At 38.5% G+C, this 18,301-nt stretch overlaps 2 protein-coding genes across 11 annotated transcripts in view; one reads left to right on the top strand and one right to left on the bottom strand.

Annotated features, from left to right (window-relative positions):
• NF1 (neurofibromin 1) overlaps window positions 1-18,301 on the top strand; it is a 199,297-nt gene that overhangs the window by 130,026 nt on the left and 50,970 nt on the right. For 9 of the 10 annotated variants that reach the window (XM_075013308.1, XM_075013307.1, XM_075013305.1 and 6 more), the window contains one exon: window positions 17,654-18,086. The exons of the other annotated variant lie outside the window; for it this stretch is intronic. In XM_075013308.1, coding sequence (XP_074869409.1) covers window positions 17,654-18,086 — 433 coding nt within the window. The remainder of the gene's footprint in view (window positions 1-17,653; window positions 18,087-18,301) is intronic. 10 annotated transcript variants of the gene reach the window in all.
• On the bottom strand, window positions 11,314-12,565 carry EVI2A (ecotropic viral integration site 2A). Its single transcript, XM_075014015.1, has one exon. The coding sequence runs from the start codon at window positions 12,563-12,565 to the stop codon at window positions 11,798-11,800; it is 768 nt and encodes a 255-aa protein (XP_074870116.1). The 3' UTR covers window positions 11,314-11,797.

The following is an 18,301-nucleotide window of genomic DNA, read 5'->3' as shown; positions in this document are numbered from 1 at the left end:
CATTAAAATAAAATCTGTAAGCTTGACCGCACAGATAACATCAGGAGAATTTTTATAGCTCATGTTTGCTCAATTGCCAGTTCCACCGAAAAGAGCCTATTTACAACTGCTGTTTCTATTTGCTGCTGCCTTCATTATGATCTATGCTTTTGTAATAACGTCTTTAGATTTTAGTTCTGCCTTCATCTGTCTGTCGTCTTAAACTAAACAGCCAAACTCTTCCATAATATTTCAAAATTGAAAGCATATACAAAATTTATTTTTCTGTTGCTAAACTGAGATTGTCAATGTATCCTATCAACTACATTGTACTACTGTTTCGGATTTTTACAGATATCCTCAGTGAGATTTTATTTATGTATGCCTCCGACAATCAATGTATAGCCGTTAGTTTTTAATCTGATTACACGTGCACGCACACACACAGCGCGCACATTTCATATCCCTAACTTAATATTTTTAATTGTGATAATTTTTAAAAATACTTCGCAGTCTTTTAGCTATTTTTCTGTCGTGTGCTAACAGTATGCTCTGTGCAGCTCTCACAGATGCATACTATTTGCTCCAAAAAGCTGGCAATTTTAGAATTATAAACTGTTTCCTTTGCTGAAATATTATGGACAGCTGGTTTCAGCATCTGGCGGCCTATTCTTAGAAAACTAAATATCCAGTATGCTAAATTCTCTTCTGGATGATGTAGCCTCATCAGAATAGTGAAGATCCAAATACAAGGCCCTGTTTTGCTATGCCATTATTTACCCAAAAAAAAAAAAAGGCAGGGGGCAGCTTAGCTGAAACTGAAGGCAGAATTTGGCCAGCAGAATCTTTACTGGCAATATTGATCCATGAACCAGAAAGAATACAGTCAAATTAAATTTGAGCTTCACTTTTCAGAGTTAGCATTTAGAAACACATCTTTACCTGTAAACTGAGGGAATTGGGTATCAAAGTTATGGGACAATAAACTTGGAACCACACAACACCATATTTTACAGGAACCTTCTTTTCAAAGTAGAGCTATTTTAAGAATGGACTTCCTTCTTTGACCTGCATATTCTTTTTCAAAACTAAAATAGCTTTTATTTGTATGCTGTGTAATTTCTTCCTAGAATCTTAGGAGAAATCACTCTGGGAAATTTGGATTTGTACTGCAAGCTGCTTGTATCTTGAATCTTTTTGATTAATGTTAAATAACGTTTTTTCAGTCTACAGTGTCTAGAGTCTACAGCGAGCCCTAAGATACAGCTGTATTTGCCCCAATTCCTCAGAGATAAACACCTAGGCTATGGTTACACTGACCAGAACTTCAAATAGAAGGTTTCGAAAATGCAAATGGCCACTCATTTGTATATTCACTCCCTGGCAGAGACTGCTGCGTACAGAAACAAAGGAAAGTAAATGTGGTTCTGTTGGTGACACTCTCTTCTCCTTCTCCCCTTCTCCACTGGTCAACAGTCTCTTATGCCTGAATTTTTTTTTCTAGGCATGAGAGGCTGCTGACAGTGGGAGGGGATGGGGTGTTTCATAGAATCATAGAACACTAGGACCGGAAGGGGCCTCGAGAGGCCATCGAGTCCAGTCCCCTACCCCGACGGCAGGACCGACCACTATCTACACCATCCCTGATAGACATCTATCTAATCTGTTCTTAAATATCTCCAGCGAGGGAGATTCCACAACCTCCCTTGGCAACTTATTCCAGTACTTGACCACCCTGACAGTTAGGAACTTTTTCCTAATGTCCAACCTAAACTTCCCTTGCTGCAGTTTAAGTCCATTGCCTCTTGTTCTCTCCTCAGAGGCCAAGAAGAACAAGTTTTGTCCCTGCTCCTTATGATACCCTTTAAGATATCTGAAAACCGCTATCATGTTCCCCCTCAATCTTCTTTTTCCAAGCTAAACAAGCCCAATTCTTTCAGCCTTTCTTCATAAGTCATGTTCTCCAGACCTTTTATCATTCTAGTTGCTCTTCTCTGGACCTTCTCTAATTTCTCCACATCTTTCTTGAATTGGGGTGCCCAGAACTGGGCACAATATTCCAGCTGAGGCCTAACCAGCGCAGAGTAGAGCGGTAGAATGATTTCTCGTGTCTTGTTCACAACACACCTGCTAATGCATCCCAGAATCATGTTTGCTTTTTTTGCAACAGCATCACACTGTTGACTCATATTTAACTTGTGATCCACTAGAACCCCTAGATCCCTTTCTGCTGTACTCCTTCCTAGACAGTCTTTTCCCATTCTGTATGTGTGAAACAGATTATTCCTTCCTAAGTGCAGCACCTTACATTTTTCTTTATTAAACTTCATCCTGTTTACTTCAGACCATTTCTCTGATTTATCTAGATCATTCTGAATTATGACCCTATCCTCCAAGGTAGTTGCAACCCCTCCCAGCTTGGTATCATCTGCAAACTTAATAAGCGTACTTTCTATGCCAATATCCAAATCATTAATGAAGGTATTGAACAGAACTGGTCCCAAAACGGACCCCTGCGGAACCCCACTTGTTATGCTTTTCCAGCTGGATTGAGCACCATTAACAACTACTCTCTGGGTACAATTAGCCAGCCAGCAGAACCCCATTTACGCTGCTTCTTTTCTTTTGGCAGCGGCCTCTGCTGGCAAGCGAATATGCAAATGAGCATCTCTTTGCATTTTCGAGACCTCCCAGTTGCATACTGCTGCTGGCAGTTTGGGTCAGTGTAACCATAGCCCCACGGTATCTCTGTCAAGCGTTCTGCAAACTACAGCACCCACCTGGGGAAGTGAAGAAACAGACTGGTAAAGCCAGGCAGGCCTCCAAAAGTCACCTGCTACAGAACATATCCAACAAAGAAAGCAGTTGCATGCCACTGGCCATTATCTACAGCCCCGAGCTGAAACCTCTACAACACATCATCAAAGCTCAGCAGCCTATCCTAGGTGACAGTCCCTCGCTCTCGCAGACCTTGGGAGGCAGGCCAGTCCTGACTTTGAGAGCTTCCCAACCTGAAACACATACTCACCACCAACCACACACCCACAACAAACACTAACGCAGGAGCCAACCTCAGCAGCAACCCCCATTGCCAACTTTATCCACACACCTGCCCTGGTGACACCTCACAGGATCTACCCACATCAGCTATATCTTCAAAGGCTCATTCACCTACAGGTGTGATACATTCCATCCTGTGCCAGCAATGCCCTTCTGCCAGGTACATTGGACAAAGTGGACTGTCTCTACATAACAATAAATGGGCACAAATAAGACATCAAGAACAATTACCTACAAAAATCAGTGGGAGAATATTTTAACTTCCCAGAACACACTGTTTCAGACTTGAGTTGCCATGCTGAAGCAAAAAACTTCAAAAACAGACTGCAACATGAAATAGGTGTCTAATTTCCATATGAATTCCAGCTCAGCATCAGAATGAATCTGACTAGGCACTGGGAATGGCTCTATTACAATTTCCCCCCTTTTAAGTATTCACCCCTTAGACACATCTTCCCTGATTGAATGAGATCTCATGTAACACTTCCGTCTCTGTATCCCTACCATCTCTTTTTCTTTCACTTTCTGCATCTGACAAAGTGAGCTGCAACTCTTGAAAGCTTAAGCCATAATAAAATTGTTAGTCTTCAGGGTGCCACCAGACACTTTGTTGTTTTTGCTGAAACAGACTAACACAGCTACCATTCTAAAACCTGCCATCTGAAGTCTGATTCTTTCCATTTATTCCTGTGTACCAGTAATAAATCTCCTCCTCTTCTTCCCCTCTTTGTATCACCTTTCACATTGCTCATAGTCACTCCTGATGCACTTTATCCTCGTGACACGTGCAAACGTATAACCACTTGCACAGACCTTTATGCTCCTCTGAGTGGACAAAGGAGTAGATCTTCCGTGTGTGAGTTGATCTCTAAATGTTTAATTGAGTTTAAATCCATTTTCTCTGAACTAACATTTATAAAATATCCTAATGAGCATGAGTGCTGCAATGAGTTCATTCATGCCCCAGTGTTAAGTATTTGGCATTGGCTGAGTATTTTAGGAAACCTATAATCACCTAGTGGTCTGCTAAGCTACAAATATAAAGCTTCTTCTCTTTGCAAACACAATCCTTAGTCAAAGTTAACATTTCTAACTGTTCTAGCAACAAACGAGAGCCTGTATACCAACAGTGGTGGTTTTTTTATTTTTTCCTCTCTCACCCACTTGGGGAAAACTATTCAATTCCATTTGAATTAGTCCAGGCTGGTGGACCCAAGATTAGCATTGACAGGGTCTGAATCTTTTTTTAATATAAACAGCTTTTCCAGGATTAAATCTCTTAGAAATGTTACAAATTGTATTGGACCTCAAGGCAACAAAAATCCCTGGTAGTATTAAAAGACTGAAGAGCTGCTGGCAACTACACACATTCTGGGAATAAGTTCAGTCTTGAAATAATTGGTCAGTTAGGAAAAAATGAAAAGGGTTCTTACCCTTTTGGATTACGAGGGCTATTTGTTGAAGTGAAATACTTTATTTTCTGTAGAATCGCACGTAATATGCAGTAAATTGACCTAAGTTTACATGGAACCTATAGTAGATTAAGTGTGTCGGCACTAGAATTTTGCTTTTCTTCAGAGATTTTTGTGTTTAATCAATTGAAAATTTTAGTGAATTTTAATTTCTGTACAAGAACAGCAAGAAGTCCTGTGGCACCTTTAGAGACGAACAGATATTTTGGAGTATAAGCTTTCATGGGGAAAGACTTGCTTCCTCATGCATCTGACGAAGCAGGTCTTTGCCCACGAAAGCTAATGCTCCAAAATATCTGTAAGTCTATAAGGTGCCACAGGACTTCTTTTTGTTCTCAAAGATACAGACTAACACGGCTACCTCACTGATAAATTTCTGTACAATTTACCAAGACACCTTTGTTTTCAAACATTTTATTAAAAGTAAGTAAATGTGAAATACGTTGCTAAAGTGACAGTTAATTCAAGTTATAGCACTTAGAAAAGCAAACATAAATTGTAGATCAAAACAAAAAGCAGTCAAGTAGCACTTTAAAGACTAGCAAGGATGCTGTCTTTCAGCAAAGCTGGATTTGTTACATTTTGAAAATTGTATATATAACTTTTCAGTAGCTTTTAGAATCCATAAAGACTAGATCTCCAATATACGTACCTAATTGCATTCTTTTTTAAATTTAACTACCATTGATACCCTCTACTGCAGTGATTGGTTCCAAGCAGATCAGTAGGTCTGGTTCCATTTGTAAAAAGCTAATGTTTAATTAAAGCTGTAACTTTGTATAGTTGTTGTCTGTCTCCATTTCTCACCTAGTCCTTTGCTTTGAACAGTGTGTAACATGTTGCAAAGCAGGGTCCTTCAATTATTGAGGCAGTGGTGGCGGTGGCAGTGGCAATGATAAATTTACATTTTCATGGTTAGGAGATAGGGAGAACTGACTCTGGGCTTCTGATTTCAATTCCGGGGATTCATTGATTTCAAGATTGTGATTCTCCTGGACTTCATTCAGCCAGTCAGGTGGAGGTGGCAGATCAGGTGACTCAGGTGGGGGAAGAACTTGATTGTCTGAAGGATTGCATACATCACTTGATCCATCTGAACTAGAAGGTGGGGTCACATTGGTACTATTTGACAAGGAAACTGAAATGTTGACAGCAAGTAGACCAGAGTCTCCCTTTATTGTAGGGGTAGATTGGTTGCTCTCATCCTCTGTGCTGCAGCTGGAGGTCTTCTCAGGCCCTTTATTTGATTCAGAGCCTTCAGCATTATCCAGCAAGACTGAGTTTTTGTTAAATTTCCATGGCAAGATAGAGAGAACTGATGTACGCTTTGTGGTCTGCTCCACTTCTTTAATATTCTCCATAAAGGCATCGGGTGTCTCTCCATCTGCAAAGGGAGAGCGACCTGCCCAGTTTGGATTGATTGGAGCTGATTTTTTTGAGCATTTCCACAACAGAATTATAATGCAAGCTATTATCATACTAGTCAAAATTATGCCAATTATCAGTGCAGCTATCCAGCTCCCGTCATTGAGTTCCCTTTTTTCTGCTGCAGTAGTATGAGGCATCATGGTAGCTGCTGATTGATTTTTTACATTTTTTTCTAAGTTACCAAGTTCATTTGATTGGTACAGAAACATGGGGGCTGGATTTCCTTTTTTCCCCCCAAGACTAACAGATGTATTTCTTGATTGTTTCAGAAAAATATTTGACAGTAAGGTTGTGGGAGGCATTTGTGTCTCTGTAGAAAGCAATCCGCACAATTGTCCATAGAAGAAAATTAGGAATATATAGACGGTGTCCATTTCCCTTCTGCTGTCCACACACAGTGTTACGTTATGCTCTGCAGTAAAAAGAGAATATGATAGCTCTAAATTCAGTTATGATCTAAATTTCTGCTCTGTAATTTAAATCTTGTTTGTTGTCTTTGTGTGCTTTTGACTACCAGCAGTAAGGTTGATGTGAAGTTACATAAGCAGCAGACCTACTATTCTTTTAGATCACTGCTTCTGTTGAACTAAGTGCCATGTTTGTGTCTGACTTGAGTAGGAGGAGATGCACTTCCAATGTCATAGATCCTAAATTTCCTCTTGTTTGGTTTTGTTTAAAAAAAAGAAGAGCCAAAATGTTCTAAGTTGCCAAAAAAAGGACATAGGAGAGAAGGCTATAAAAAAAGTCAAAATAATATGTATGGATTGTCTGATTTCTTTGAAAAGTTCAGATCTTCACTTGTAAACAGTAAAGGAAATCAAATGCAACTTAAAGCTCACATCAGCAGTGATTTTGCATACTTTAGCATATGCTAGCTACAAGCAGGCTCCCTAAATTTAATATACTTTCTTTTTTCAATATTTTTTAACCTTTATCTTGCATTCTGTTTTCTTTGTAAATTAATACTTGGAACATGTCACTTGAAAATGATTTTCTGCTGCAGTTACTGGCATAGAACTAGAATTTAAACATTAGATTAGATCAGTAGATCTAATTGTTATAGACCCTTAAATACATAATTTTGAAGTGAGAAGTAATATGTCAATACACATTCATTTGTAGTGATGATGTTTTTGCTGTTGTTTAAAGTTCGAGTATCAGAGCAGCAGTCTGAATTATGATAATAAAGCAAGCATCCAATATGCCCAGTACTTGCTGCTGCTTTTGATGTACCTTCCGTTCTGAAGTGTCACTGATAGTTTACCAATAAACGTAAGATTGAGAGCTCAATTCACTGTACATATTATTAATATAAGCACAAATGTTTTCATGTACAGGTACATGTTGCTTACCAGAATAGAAGCACATTCAGACTATAAGCTAAAACTCCAGAGAACACGTCAAATTTATGTTTAGACTTGCAACAGGTGAAAAGACTTCACTCATTTTGAAAAAACGAGAAGTCCTGTGGCACCTTATAGACGACAATTTTATTTTAGAACACAAGTTTTGGTGGGCAAAGACTTTAAGTGCCACAGAACTCCTCATTGTTTTTGTAGATACAGAATAACATGGCTATCCATCTGATACTGTTGACTCATTTTGTGCTTACTCTGTTCTCCCTCTGTATATGTAGACTTTCAGAGCTCACTAAGGTACTGATAAAAATTTCAAGGGTGTTATAAAAATTCCTGGAGAAATTCTAGGTAATCTAAAAATGTAAATTGTTGGTTAGTTTTTGAGCTTGGTTTTGAGAGTTATTGATCTAACAGCCATGTTTTAACAGGAGGGATGTCTTCATAGTACTAAGACGTGTAAGAAAACCGTTTCCTAAAACTGAATACTGTTCATGAGTCATAAATTAATTACGAAATATTCTATGCCATCAAGTTGCAGAATTAAAGTTAATGTCACAAGAAACAGCTAGAGAGCCAAAGCAATCAAACCTTATCTGAAAACTGATCCTTACCTGTACAATGATGTCTCTTGTAGTAAACAGGCTTGATATACTAAGTTAACATTTTGCTCTTTCAGAACTTAAAACAGTCAGAATGGGTATTACACATTGAAGAGAGCTGAAATGGTTCTGTCTCACTTTGAAAATTTTGCATGCAAAGAGGAAGTTTATCAACACTTGCTGCAGGAAGTGTCAAGATGAGGGGGATGACTAAGAATTAACGTTCTGAAGACCAAATTGGGGACATGTTGTAGTTGTAAATAAATTGTAAATAGTCACGTTGGCAATTTTTGCTTAAGATATGTGTAGTAGTATTAATGGTTGTATACCTGTGTCTGCAGAGGAAACATGAGCAATGGTAATTTTGTATATTAAGTAAAAGTGGATTGAGACTTAACACAACATTATTCATACATTTAGTGCTTTTCTGATGAAGTGCAGCAGTTATTACTATTCAAAGAGGCTCAGAGGAACACGATTTAGACCAGAAGTTCTCAAATTGTGGTCTGTGCAGAACTGGCTGTTCCCTTCCGTATTTTCATTTCCTAAATTGCTCTAAAAGTCAGCTTAAAATCACATTAAAAACTTAGCTGATATTTATGTTTCCAGTATGCAATTTATGTAGTTGCTGCAAGGGGTATTTTTTGTGTAACTGCAGATAAGAAAGGTTATACTCTTTAAAACCCTTAGTTCTCCTTTTGAGCCATGTCAGGTGCTTGAATCCTGCAAAAAATGCAGGGAAGTAGCTACTTACTTCATCCTGTAGATTAAGGTAGGAGTGTCTCTTAAAGTGTACTTGAAGCAAATGTGCAGAAGAGTACAGTATGTGGGAGTTCAACTGTCAAATGACCGAAATAAGCGTAGACCAAGTACATTTTATATATTATGTGCGGACCAGAGTGGAAACTCCTTTAATTAAATATTTACGTTTCATAACTATTTAGTCGTCATTGACTCAAGGAGATTTTGAAAAAATGTGTAGTATGTGACATTTGCATGTACGTGAAGGAACTTGCATATGGTAAAAGCACTTTTTAAATGAGACTCACAGTAAACAGTATTCTGCTATAATTTGAGCTGAACACTTTTGGTGGCTTGTGTTCATCTTTTGTTCCAGTAGCTGGTAGAGGAAACTGGAAGTACATGTTTGCTTTCCAGGGGAACTACAAAGGAATCCAGCAGCAAAGTCCTCTTCTGATGCCCTTAGACACCAATGGAAAGACTTCGCCCAGCTTCAGTGGAAGTTGGATTAGGTACTTGATCTCTGGTGCTGTTGTTCAGCTCTTATGGAATGTTAGGTGCTGCCTATCTGTTGGAGCAGAATGGATAAGGCAGCATGCTGTGGTAACATTTCCTCCCCCAGGGATTCAGGAAACAAATAGCCTTTGAATCTTTCAGTTCCCTGACAACAAGGGAAGTACCCCAGTCTACACCCTTCCTCATCCTAACCTGAGGAGCAACAACCATTTCCCAGGCATAAAACGTCAGACTTCTTGCAGCCCTGACTCTTGCGTCTGACTGAACAGAGGCAGCAAGATAGCAATATTCATATGCTGCAATAGGGCAGGCTTCCTTTATCGAAGAATTTCACTTTCGGTGAAAGAGCATCAGTTTGGTGCTTTTTTGGTGCTGTATTTTTATAAGCTTTTGAAAATTAACATTTTGTTGCATCAAAATTTTCACATTATAGCTAGGAAATATGTGGGAAGTTTGGAAAGGCCAAATAATTAGTTTTCAGGAAGTACGATTTTGTGTGTGTTGCTTCTTGGACTAAAGGCCAAGTGAGCGTATCAGTCATTTTCAGAACTGGAGAATTTGCCTTTGCTGAAAATAACTTTAATCAGTTGTGAGCGCACATTTTGAAGGTATGACTGAAATGTTTTATCACGTATCTGTATGCAAGTTATGATTAGTGACATCATGAGTAACTTGGTAAATACAAATGTTGAGTTATTACACCCGGTGACTACCTTCAGTTTTACAAGCTGAGTGCCCTGCTAACACAATAGTAGAGTTTTGTAGTTGTAGACTGCTAATGTGCAGAACCACACAGGAAACGTCGAAATATCTAGTTTGTTTTTTCAAGATACCAAGAACTCACTGACTTGTCTGCACTTAAGTGTAGAAATAATGTTCACAAATGAGCCTCTTCAGTTTCCTCAGGGTAATGACTCTTCATTGTATTGAAACCAATTACAAACATCCCCTTTATAAGACCAGCTTAGAGGAGCTAAAAGTTGATATGGTACCCAAAAAAAACTTCAGGGGTGCTTTGTAATAATGGTTTCACATTAGAGCAGTTCTTGGTAGGTGGTTCTTAGTGCGTGTCATTGTATTAATCTTCTGGGTAAAGTCAACTAGGTGAAAGTCTTAAAATTTAGTTTGCACTGATAGACAAATTCATAACAAAAACTGTTGTGTATTCTTTTTCACTCTCCAGAGTGTGACACGATTTTTCACCTAGTAAATGTTCTGGAGAGTCTACAAGTGTTTCATTTACATTAGAAACCCCGATCTTTTACATACAATTATATAGTAGTCAGATTGTTTCAAAATCGATTGTATGTTTTTATTGGTGTTACCAAATGAAAGAGTTTTATTCCAGCCATGTTACATGTAAAACAAGTTTTATGTATTTTTGGACAAACTTAGCTCAGCAAGAAGATCTCAAATTAGTTGAAAAGCAAATGAGGCTTGACGATGGGTTTTGAAAGAACAAGAGCAGAAATCGTATCTTGGCTGTACAGTTTATTTGCTTTAAAGTTAGTTGCAACCACACAAATGCCAGCATGAGTAACTCAGAATTCTAGGTTTTAGAGGTTAACACTCACTACATGTAATTATATGTGGTCAAATTTCTTCAGTCCGAAGTACATCTTAATGCAGGCTTAGTCTGAGGGAACACTTCCCCATTTTTAGCAGTTTCCTCCCATTTATCATTGTGCAGCATCTAACTACTACAACAGTTGTGTGCATGTTATTTTTAGCTGTTTCTTGATATGATTTAGCAGATGGCAAGGAGGAGGAGTTAGCATCATGTGATCAGCCAGCTGTCAGCATACCTTCAGTGGTCAACAGACCACAATCTGGGAGCCTTGGAAGCACAAAAATGTGCTTTGGAGCTCTTGAGCATTTTGTTTGCAATATGAGAATGTGATAGTCTAACCCAGTGTTTCTTAAACTGTATTCCATGGAACACTGGTGTTCCATAAACTACTCACAGATGTGCCACCACCTTTGAGAAAAATACACTGATGGTATGTAGTTCGTGGTGTTAAAACCAGATACAATGTTATTACTTCTATGCTATGATACATGTTTAAATTACTTCATTTTGTTCTTGTTGTATATGTTGCTGCTTGGGGGGGGGGTGTGGTTTTTTTGGTCTGAAAAAGTTTTTTCTGAAGAATATTTTCATAGGTGTTTTGTATTAAAAATATTTTTGTTTGGTGTTCTGTAGTGTCAAAAAGCTTAAGAAACATTGGTCTAAACTCCTGGTTTGTAGTTTGCTGTTAACATCAAGGAGAAATCAGCTTCATTTTAAAAGCACAATCCTTGTATACCCATAAATAGCACTCTACAGATTCTGCACTTATTAGGATATTGATCCCTCTCCCATGGCCTTTGTGGGGTTTCTTTCACAGCCCTATCATTTCCTTTCAAATCGGTAATGGATAGGTATCCTTTTAAAGCATTCCAGCATACTGTTTTAAATATGTGAAAGGTTGATTGCACACCAGTTTGCGGCACTCTTTTCTAATGTGCTGTGTGCTGCAGCATATCATTCCCACTATCATGCAGTGGAAAACCAAATCCATGATGAAAACCTGGTTCTCATGTGTGGTACTAAAAGATTACGTCAAGTCTGCGTTATCATCTCAGTCAGGAATTTGAGTTTGGCTTAAATCTCAACTATAAAATTAGTTAAGGCGCGGTCACATGGTTTTAACGTTGCTTCTTGATTTTTCTGATCATTAGCACTTCTGCTAGTGAGTTGCTCATTTGTTTCAGCTTCATTCTTCCTCTGAGCGGCGATAGCTGCTTCTAATATCAGATCTTGCATCATCAAGTCAGTTCCTGTTAGCGCTTTAGATTTCTTCTGCTGTGTATCTGATCCAGCTGGCCATAAACTACTGGTAGCCAGAAAATCGCCATTACTCCTGGGTACGCGCTTGCCTTGTTTAGATCTTTTGAGATATGATACCTTATTTGCCATCACCACAGTTGACAGAAGTAGAAAGGTGCAAAGAAGAACGAGCACTGCTATTATGATGAAGCAAATTAGTATCAGGGATTTATTCTTCTCTTCACAAATTTCAGTGGTCAGGGTCTTGGTAGTAGTCAAAGGGTCTTGCACGGCCGAAGTAAGATCAAAGCCGGAAGAAGATATTGAAGGTTTCTGAGCAAATGTTGAATATTGAAAGGTGACTGTTGGCCTTTCAGAAATAGCTGTTGACTCGTCATTCCAATCTGTGTCTTGTGCAGTAAGATTTCTGCTGCCCTCTGTGGTACTCTGGTTTTCACTCTCATTTTGGTTAATGGGGTCCAAGTAGCCCCCATTTTTAAACCAGAGAGGGTCAGTGTAGTTTCCTCTTATTTGGCAGGACAGTGCAAAAATGGTCGCAGCAATGAATGCAAAGTGAGAGTTACAGAGCCTTGTCAACTTCATGTTCGTATCAGGTACCTGTAAGAATATAAAAATATAGTATTAGTTTAGTAAATGTATTCTTGTAATGATGGTTTGAATTGGAGCTCTGTTGAAATCTTAATTGTGCAAAATACATGTACTCAAGTTACTGCAAAGAGAGAGGCAGATCCTATCTACAGTTACACGTTGTGAAGCGTTCAGCATCTTAAATTCCAAAAGAGTGCACACTTCTGTGTTTGGTCTTCAGAATTATTAAATGTATTTCTAAGCCGTGTCTACACATGCACGCTACTTCGAAGTAGCGGCACTAACTTCAAAATAGCGCCCGTCATGGCTACACGTGTTGGGCGCTATTTTGATGTTAACATCGCCGTTAGGCGGCGAGACGTCGAAGCCGCTAACCCCATGAGGGGATGGGAATAGCGCCCTACTTCGAAGTTGAACGTCGAAGTAGGGCACATGTAGATGATCCGCATCCGGCAACATCGAAATAGCGGGGTCCGCCATGGTGGCCATCAGCTGAGGGGTTGAGAGACGCTCTCTCCAGCCCCTGCAGGGCTCTGTGGTCACCGTGTGCAGCAGCCCTTAGCCCAGGGCTTCTGGCTGCTGCTGCTGCAGCTGGGGATCCATGCTGCATGCACAGGGTCTGCAACCAGTTGTCGGCTCTGTGGATCTTGTGTTGTTTAGTGCAACTGTGTCTGGGAGGGGCCCTTTAAGGGAGCGGCTTGCTGTTGAGTCCGCCCTGTGACCCTGTCTGCAGCTGTGCCTGGCACCCTTATTTCAATGTGTGCTGCTTTGGCGTGTAGACGTTCCCTCGCAGCGCCTATTTCGATGTGGTGCTGCGCAACGTCGATGTTGAACGTCGACGTTGCCAGCCCTGGAGGACGTGTAGACGTTATTCATTGAAATAGCCTATTTCGATGTCGGCTTCACGTGTAGACGTAGCTCTAGAGTGTTAGACTTAAGGGAAAAACCTAAATATTGAAAAAGAAAATGAAGAGGGGAACATGGCAAACTGAATGAGTGCAAATGAGTGGATACTGTTGTAGCTCCTTCTCTTAAAGATGACCAAATTACACCTTTGAATCAGTAACTTCTGCTTTTAGCACCATAGGAGAAAACAATCTAAGGAATATTAATAAAAATGAATAATGAAGTAATTTTAAAGAAGGAAAAATGGAATAATCCTGTTTAAATGTGCACACAAAATTCTACATGATATTGAAGATCAGACCAGTATGTTACTGTATCCACTAATATTAATCCATAAGACTGAATGCAGCTGCTAACCATTTTATTTAGTAAACTTCCAGCAAACTGATATCTTTAAGTTTATATTATTTCTGTTGATTTCCTTATCTTTCTTTGGGTTTCTTAAAGTGGAATTATGCCCTTTATCTTTTATCTAGTATGACTGTTAACAGCGCTGGAAGTATTAATTAACTTTGCCATTGACAAATTTGAACCAGACATTGAAGGTAGTCATCTTGCTGAAATGGGATTGAGTTTGGAACACAAACAATGCGAAAGCACAGCTTGAATTGCTGTAGTGTGATTTACATAAACAAGGGAAACTTCTATAGTAGTGTAAAACAGAGGATTTAAAGTATAGTAGACTTCCTTTTGGGGCTTGAAGGAGGAGTGAGTAAGGAAAAGTAATCTGGTATTTCTTACCCAAGCTATTAGTAAGAGCCTCACTAAAATGTCAAAAATGTTTTCATTGAAATACATGAGCATGAAAATGTTATTACCAACAGCATGTTTCCATTCCATTCACCTGCACAGTATTCAAATTTGTGTTTCATCTTGAGCCGTAGAATTTGGCAAGAAGACAGGATAACCTCCAAGTATACTTGATATAAAGCTGGTGTCTTAAAAAGTTAATGCTGTCAATATAGGTGTTTAATGCTTAGGGGGCTCTGATATTGCATATTTCTCGTCTTTTACACCATATGCAGTCTTTTACAACTATCTCTTGTAGCCTAGATCCTCCTTTGTCAAGGAGTTGATCCCTGCTGACATCTGAACTTGTATAAATCTCTTTGGAAGACTGAAGGCCTTAAATCTTGCAAATGGTTTGAGCAAGGACTAACTCCCTTTCCCATATGTGGTTCTACAGTCTCCAGTGAAATGGGACCCAGACTTAACTGGCACTCTTACATTTTAGCAACATACAATAATAATGAAGTATGCAAATTAATATGAGCTTTTTTTTTGGATTGCAGTATTTGCAATTCTCTGATATGCTATGTTGATTTGGGGTCAGTGATGTAATTTCTGCTGGGTTGCATACTTGAGAAAGATATCTGAAATTACATTCTGAACATCCATTGTTATTACCTGGTTTTCCTGATTTAATTGTTAATATTAGTTAAGTTTACAGTTTTATTCCAGCATTATATAATATGTTAAACTTTGAATGATTAAAAATATGGCTGTTCTCACAATTGTACTTATTTTAAAAGTAATAGTTTAAATATCACTCTGAACAAAATGGCTTTTGTTCCACTCAGCGCATGTTAGACAGAGTCGATTTACTTTCAGTCATAATCTAAATGTGTAAAGTAACTCAGCACCTAATGCATTGAATCATATATTTATGGAAAAGTGAACTTGCTGAAGGATTTTGACATCTATATAGAAGCTGAATTGTGATATTCAGGCATGGTATGGTCAGGCAGAAATGAGGGAATTGATAGCTCTATTGTATATTTCTGATATGTCTACTGGAAAAAACAAAAAAAACAGTTTGAGGCTTGCTTCGTACATGATAAAGTAAAGGGCACAAATGTTTTTTTTTCCGCCCCTCTACAGTTCACAGGTACCTTAAAATAAGACGTAGTTTTGAGGTAGACTTCCTTCTCTTCAAACTAAACTTAAAACTAGCTTGTCATATGAGCTGCAACTGAGAGAGGATTTTTATCTCAATGTTTAATTCAGTTTGTAGAGAATGCCTTGTTGTGTGGCAAAACAGTCAAAAAAGAAAGCTGAAGTAAAACATGAAAATTATTCTGTAGTAGAATGAACTACCCTTTTGGGGCATTTTGAGTGATTTTGAAGGGGTTTGCCCCATACAGTTTCATTTGGTATTGTAATTCAAGTATCCCAAACACCTGAATGTTTGCACGGTTACAACAGTACTTCTACGTACTTCCACTGACCATACAAGGTGCCCACTGTTAATTGTAGTGTTCCAGACCATATGGTACTGTTAAAAATAAACTTTGTTGACAAAATGTTAATTGTTTTACTTAGTCACAAAAGCAAAGGAATTGATAATTAAACATTCTCTTTCTCTTCAATTTACCCCTTTGTGCTTAGGTGTATATATCTTCTGTCAGTGTATATAGTAAGATCTACAACACACAGGCACCACAGATCTAACTAGTGACAGACACTCTTAATGCTTGCTTAAGACTCTGAAATACAAATGCCTTTAGCATAGTGTAACATTTTTTATTTAATAGGTTTCCGGTATTTAAGTTAACTAAGCTGGATGAGAAAAGATAATATCTCACTTCTTGATCGCAGTTGTCAGACAGAGGTATTGCAGTGACTTGTGTGAAGTTTTGTAAAAGCATTTTTTAAATTATAACTTCGTACAGAGTCTAACAAAATCAGAAGCAAATTATAAGAAAACAAGTGTGGACCTACCTTTCCAGAAGTGTGGTCAAAATCAAGAGTTAAATTTCCAATTATTCTGTTACTTAGCCACGCAGTTTCTTGATATTTTTCTTGGGATGCAGTCGACCTCTAATATAAAGCAAATGGACTAGAATATGGTGATTTTTTTTTTTTTGAAAAAGTGAATCTAACTAAAATATCTAGTTATATTTCCTCACTTAGAAAACTAAACCACAAAGATGACACACTTCCTTTCCACTGCAGCTCGACCATGACATGTTAGAGGGAGGAAGAAAGCACTAACTTGCTCAAATTAGCTCTCAGAATGACAGAAAGCACAATAGGAAAAAAATCTGTCTTTAGGGCAGACTCTCTGCTTGTTCCACCATGTATATGTTTATGCCTAGATTATTTCCACTAACCATTATATATAAATATGGTGTCTCTGGTGCCATCAATATTAAAGTTTTATTTTTGTCACATGTATTTGTTTGATTTCTGTCTTTGCGGAGTCTCCTGTTTTGCTGGAAGAGTCCAGGTTATAGCAGCACACAGATCTGTAGACAAATAGAAGTGTCACAGATTTCCACATGCTACTGTGGAGTTTGACTATGATTTGGGTTAATGATACCTAACAAAATAATACCTACCATGTTAAAAATCTTCTGGATTCGTTTTGGAAGGTAGCTGTCCTCCTCAAAGATGCAGAGCAGCTTTACTTAACCTGAACAAATAAGAAAATGCTTTGCCTTAGCTGAAAGATACAGATGTTTCAAGAGAGCCTACCAAACATACTTATACTAGTGATTTGGCCATTCTTACAGACAACCAGTTGGGCAGTAGGATGCCAAGTTTCAGACTATAGCAAATGCAACCTGTGAGTTACAAACCCTTCAAAAGAGGGTTTGTCGTGGAAGTGCCTGATGATGCTTAATTAGGGCAACCTCACAATTACAAATTACCTTTTTTATGTCTCAACAAAAGTGTAATTCCCAAGTGTGGAAAAGTGAATAAATTGGAGTTTGATGAGGAATGCTTGCTGGGAGAATGTTAGTTCTTCACTATATAGAGAGAGAATCTAAACTGCATTATTTATGTGTAATCAAATTTTCATGCAGTTAATATACAACTGCTCTTCAGCATATGCTTCCTTCAATTAAGATATTTAAACAGAGGTCCTCTGTCTATTCCTGGAGCGGTGTGGTTAGACATTAAATTCCGTGACACTCATTTGGAAATAAAGGGGCTATCCTCAGTGTCCATCCTTTTAATTCTGTCATACATATGGTGGATGAGCTGAAGCTTAACGATAATGGATGCTGTTTGCCTATTGCCTGCATTGTCTCTGCAGATCCAGTACAATTGTTTTGGAATATCTGGGATTAGAATATGATTACATGCAAGCTAACTTTTTTTTTCCCCTTACTCTAACCCAGGGAAGTGTCAGAACAACATAGAAAAATGTTGTTTTCTTATCTTCCCTAGGTTCAAGACCGGTCAGATCAATGGTGATTTATTGATATACCATGTTCTACTAACTTTGAAGCCATACTATGCTAAGCCATATGAGATTGTAGTGGACCTCACTCATGCCGGGCCCAGCAATCGCTTTAAAACAGACTTCCTTTCCAAGTGGTTTGTCGTTTTCCCAGGCTTCGCTTATGAAAATGTCTCAGCAGTTTATATTTACAACTGCAACTCTTGGGTCAGGGAATACACCAAATACCATGAGAGGCTTTTGACAGGCCTGAAAGGCAGCAAAAGGCTTATTTTCATAGATTCTCCTGGGAAATTGGCAGAACACATTGAACATGATCAGCAGAAACTTCCAGCTGCTACCTTGGCTTTGGAAGAAGATTTGAAAGTATTCCACAATGCTCTCAAACTTGCCCACAAAGACACCAAAGTTTCTATTAAAGTAAGTCTTATTTAAGGTTCTTCCTATTGAATTGCTGTGTATAATTAGCATTATAAATCTGCATGCTGTTATTCCTCAGGGAGAAATCATGGCCAATGTAGTTCATGCATCACACTCGTAAATATCATCCATTTGTTGTTCAGATTTCAGCTACTCATCCTCCTCTTTAAAAAGTGGTGATATCAGATCTTGTTCATTCTTCATATTCTTAGCTA

The sequence above is a fragment of the Carettochelys insculpta genome, chromosome 19 (genome assembly GCF_033958435.1).
Source record: "Carettochelys insculpta isolate YL-2023 chromosome 19, ASM3395843v1, whole genome shotgun sequence".
Taxonomy (NCBI): domain Eukaryota; kingdom Metazoa; phylum Chordata; order Testudines; family Carettochelyidae; genus Carettochelys; species Carettochelys insculpta.
This window is presented reverse-complemented; position numbering and strand designations above follow the sequence as displayed.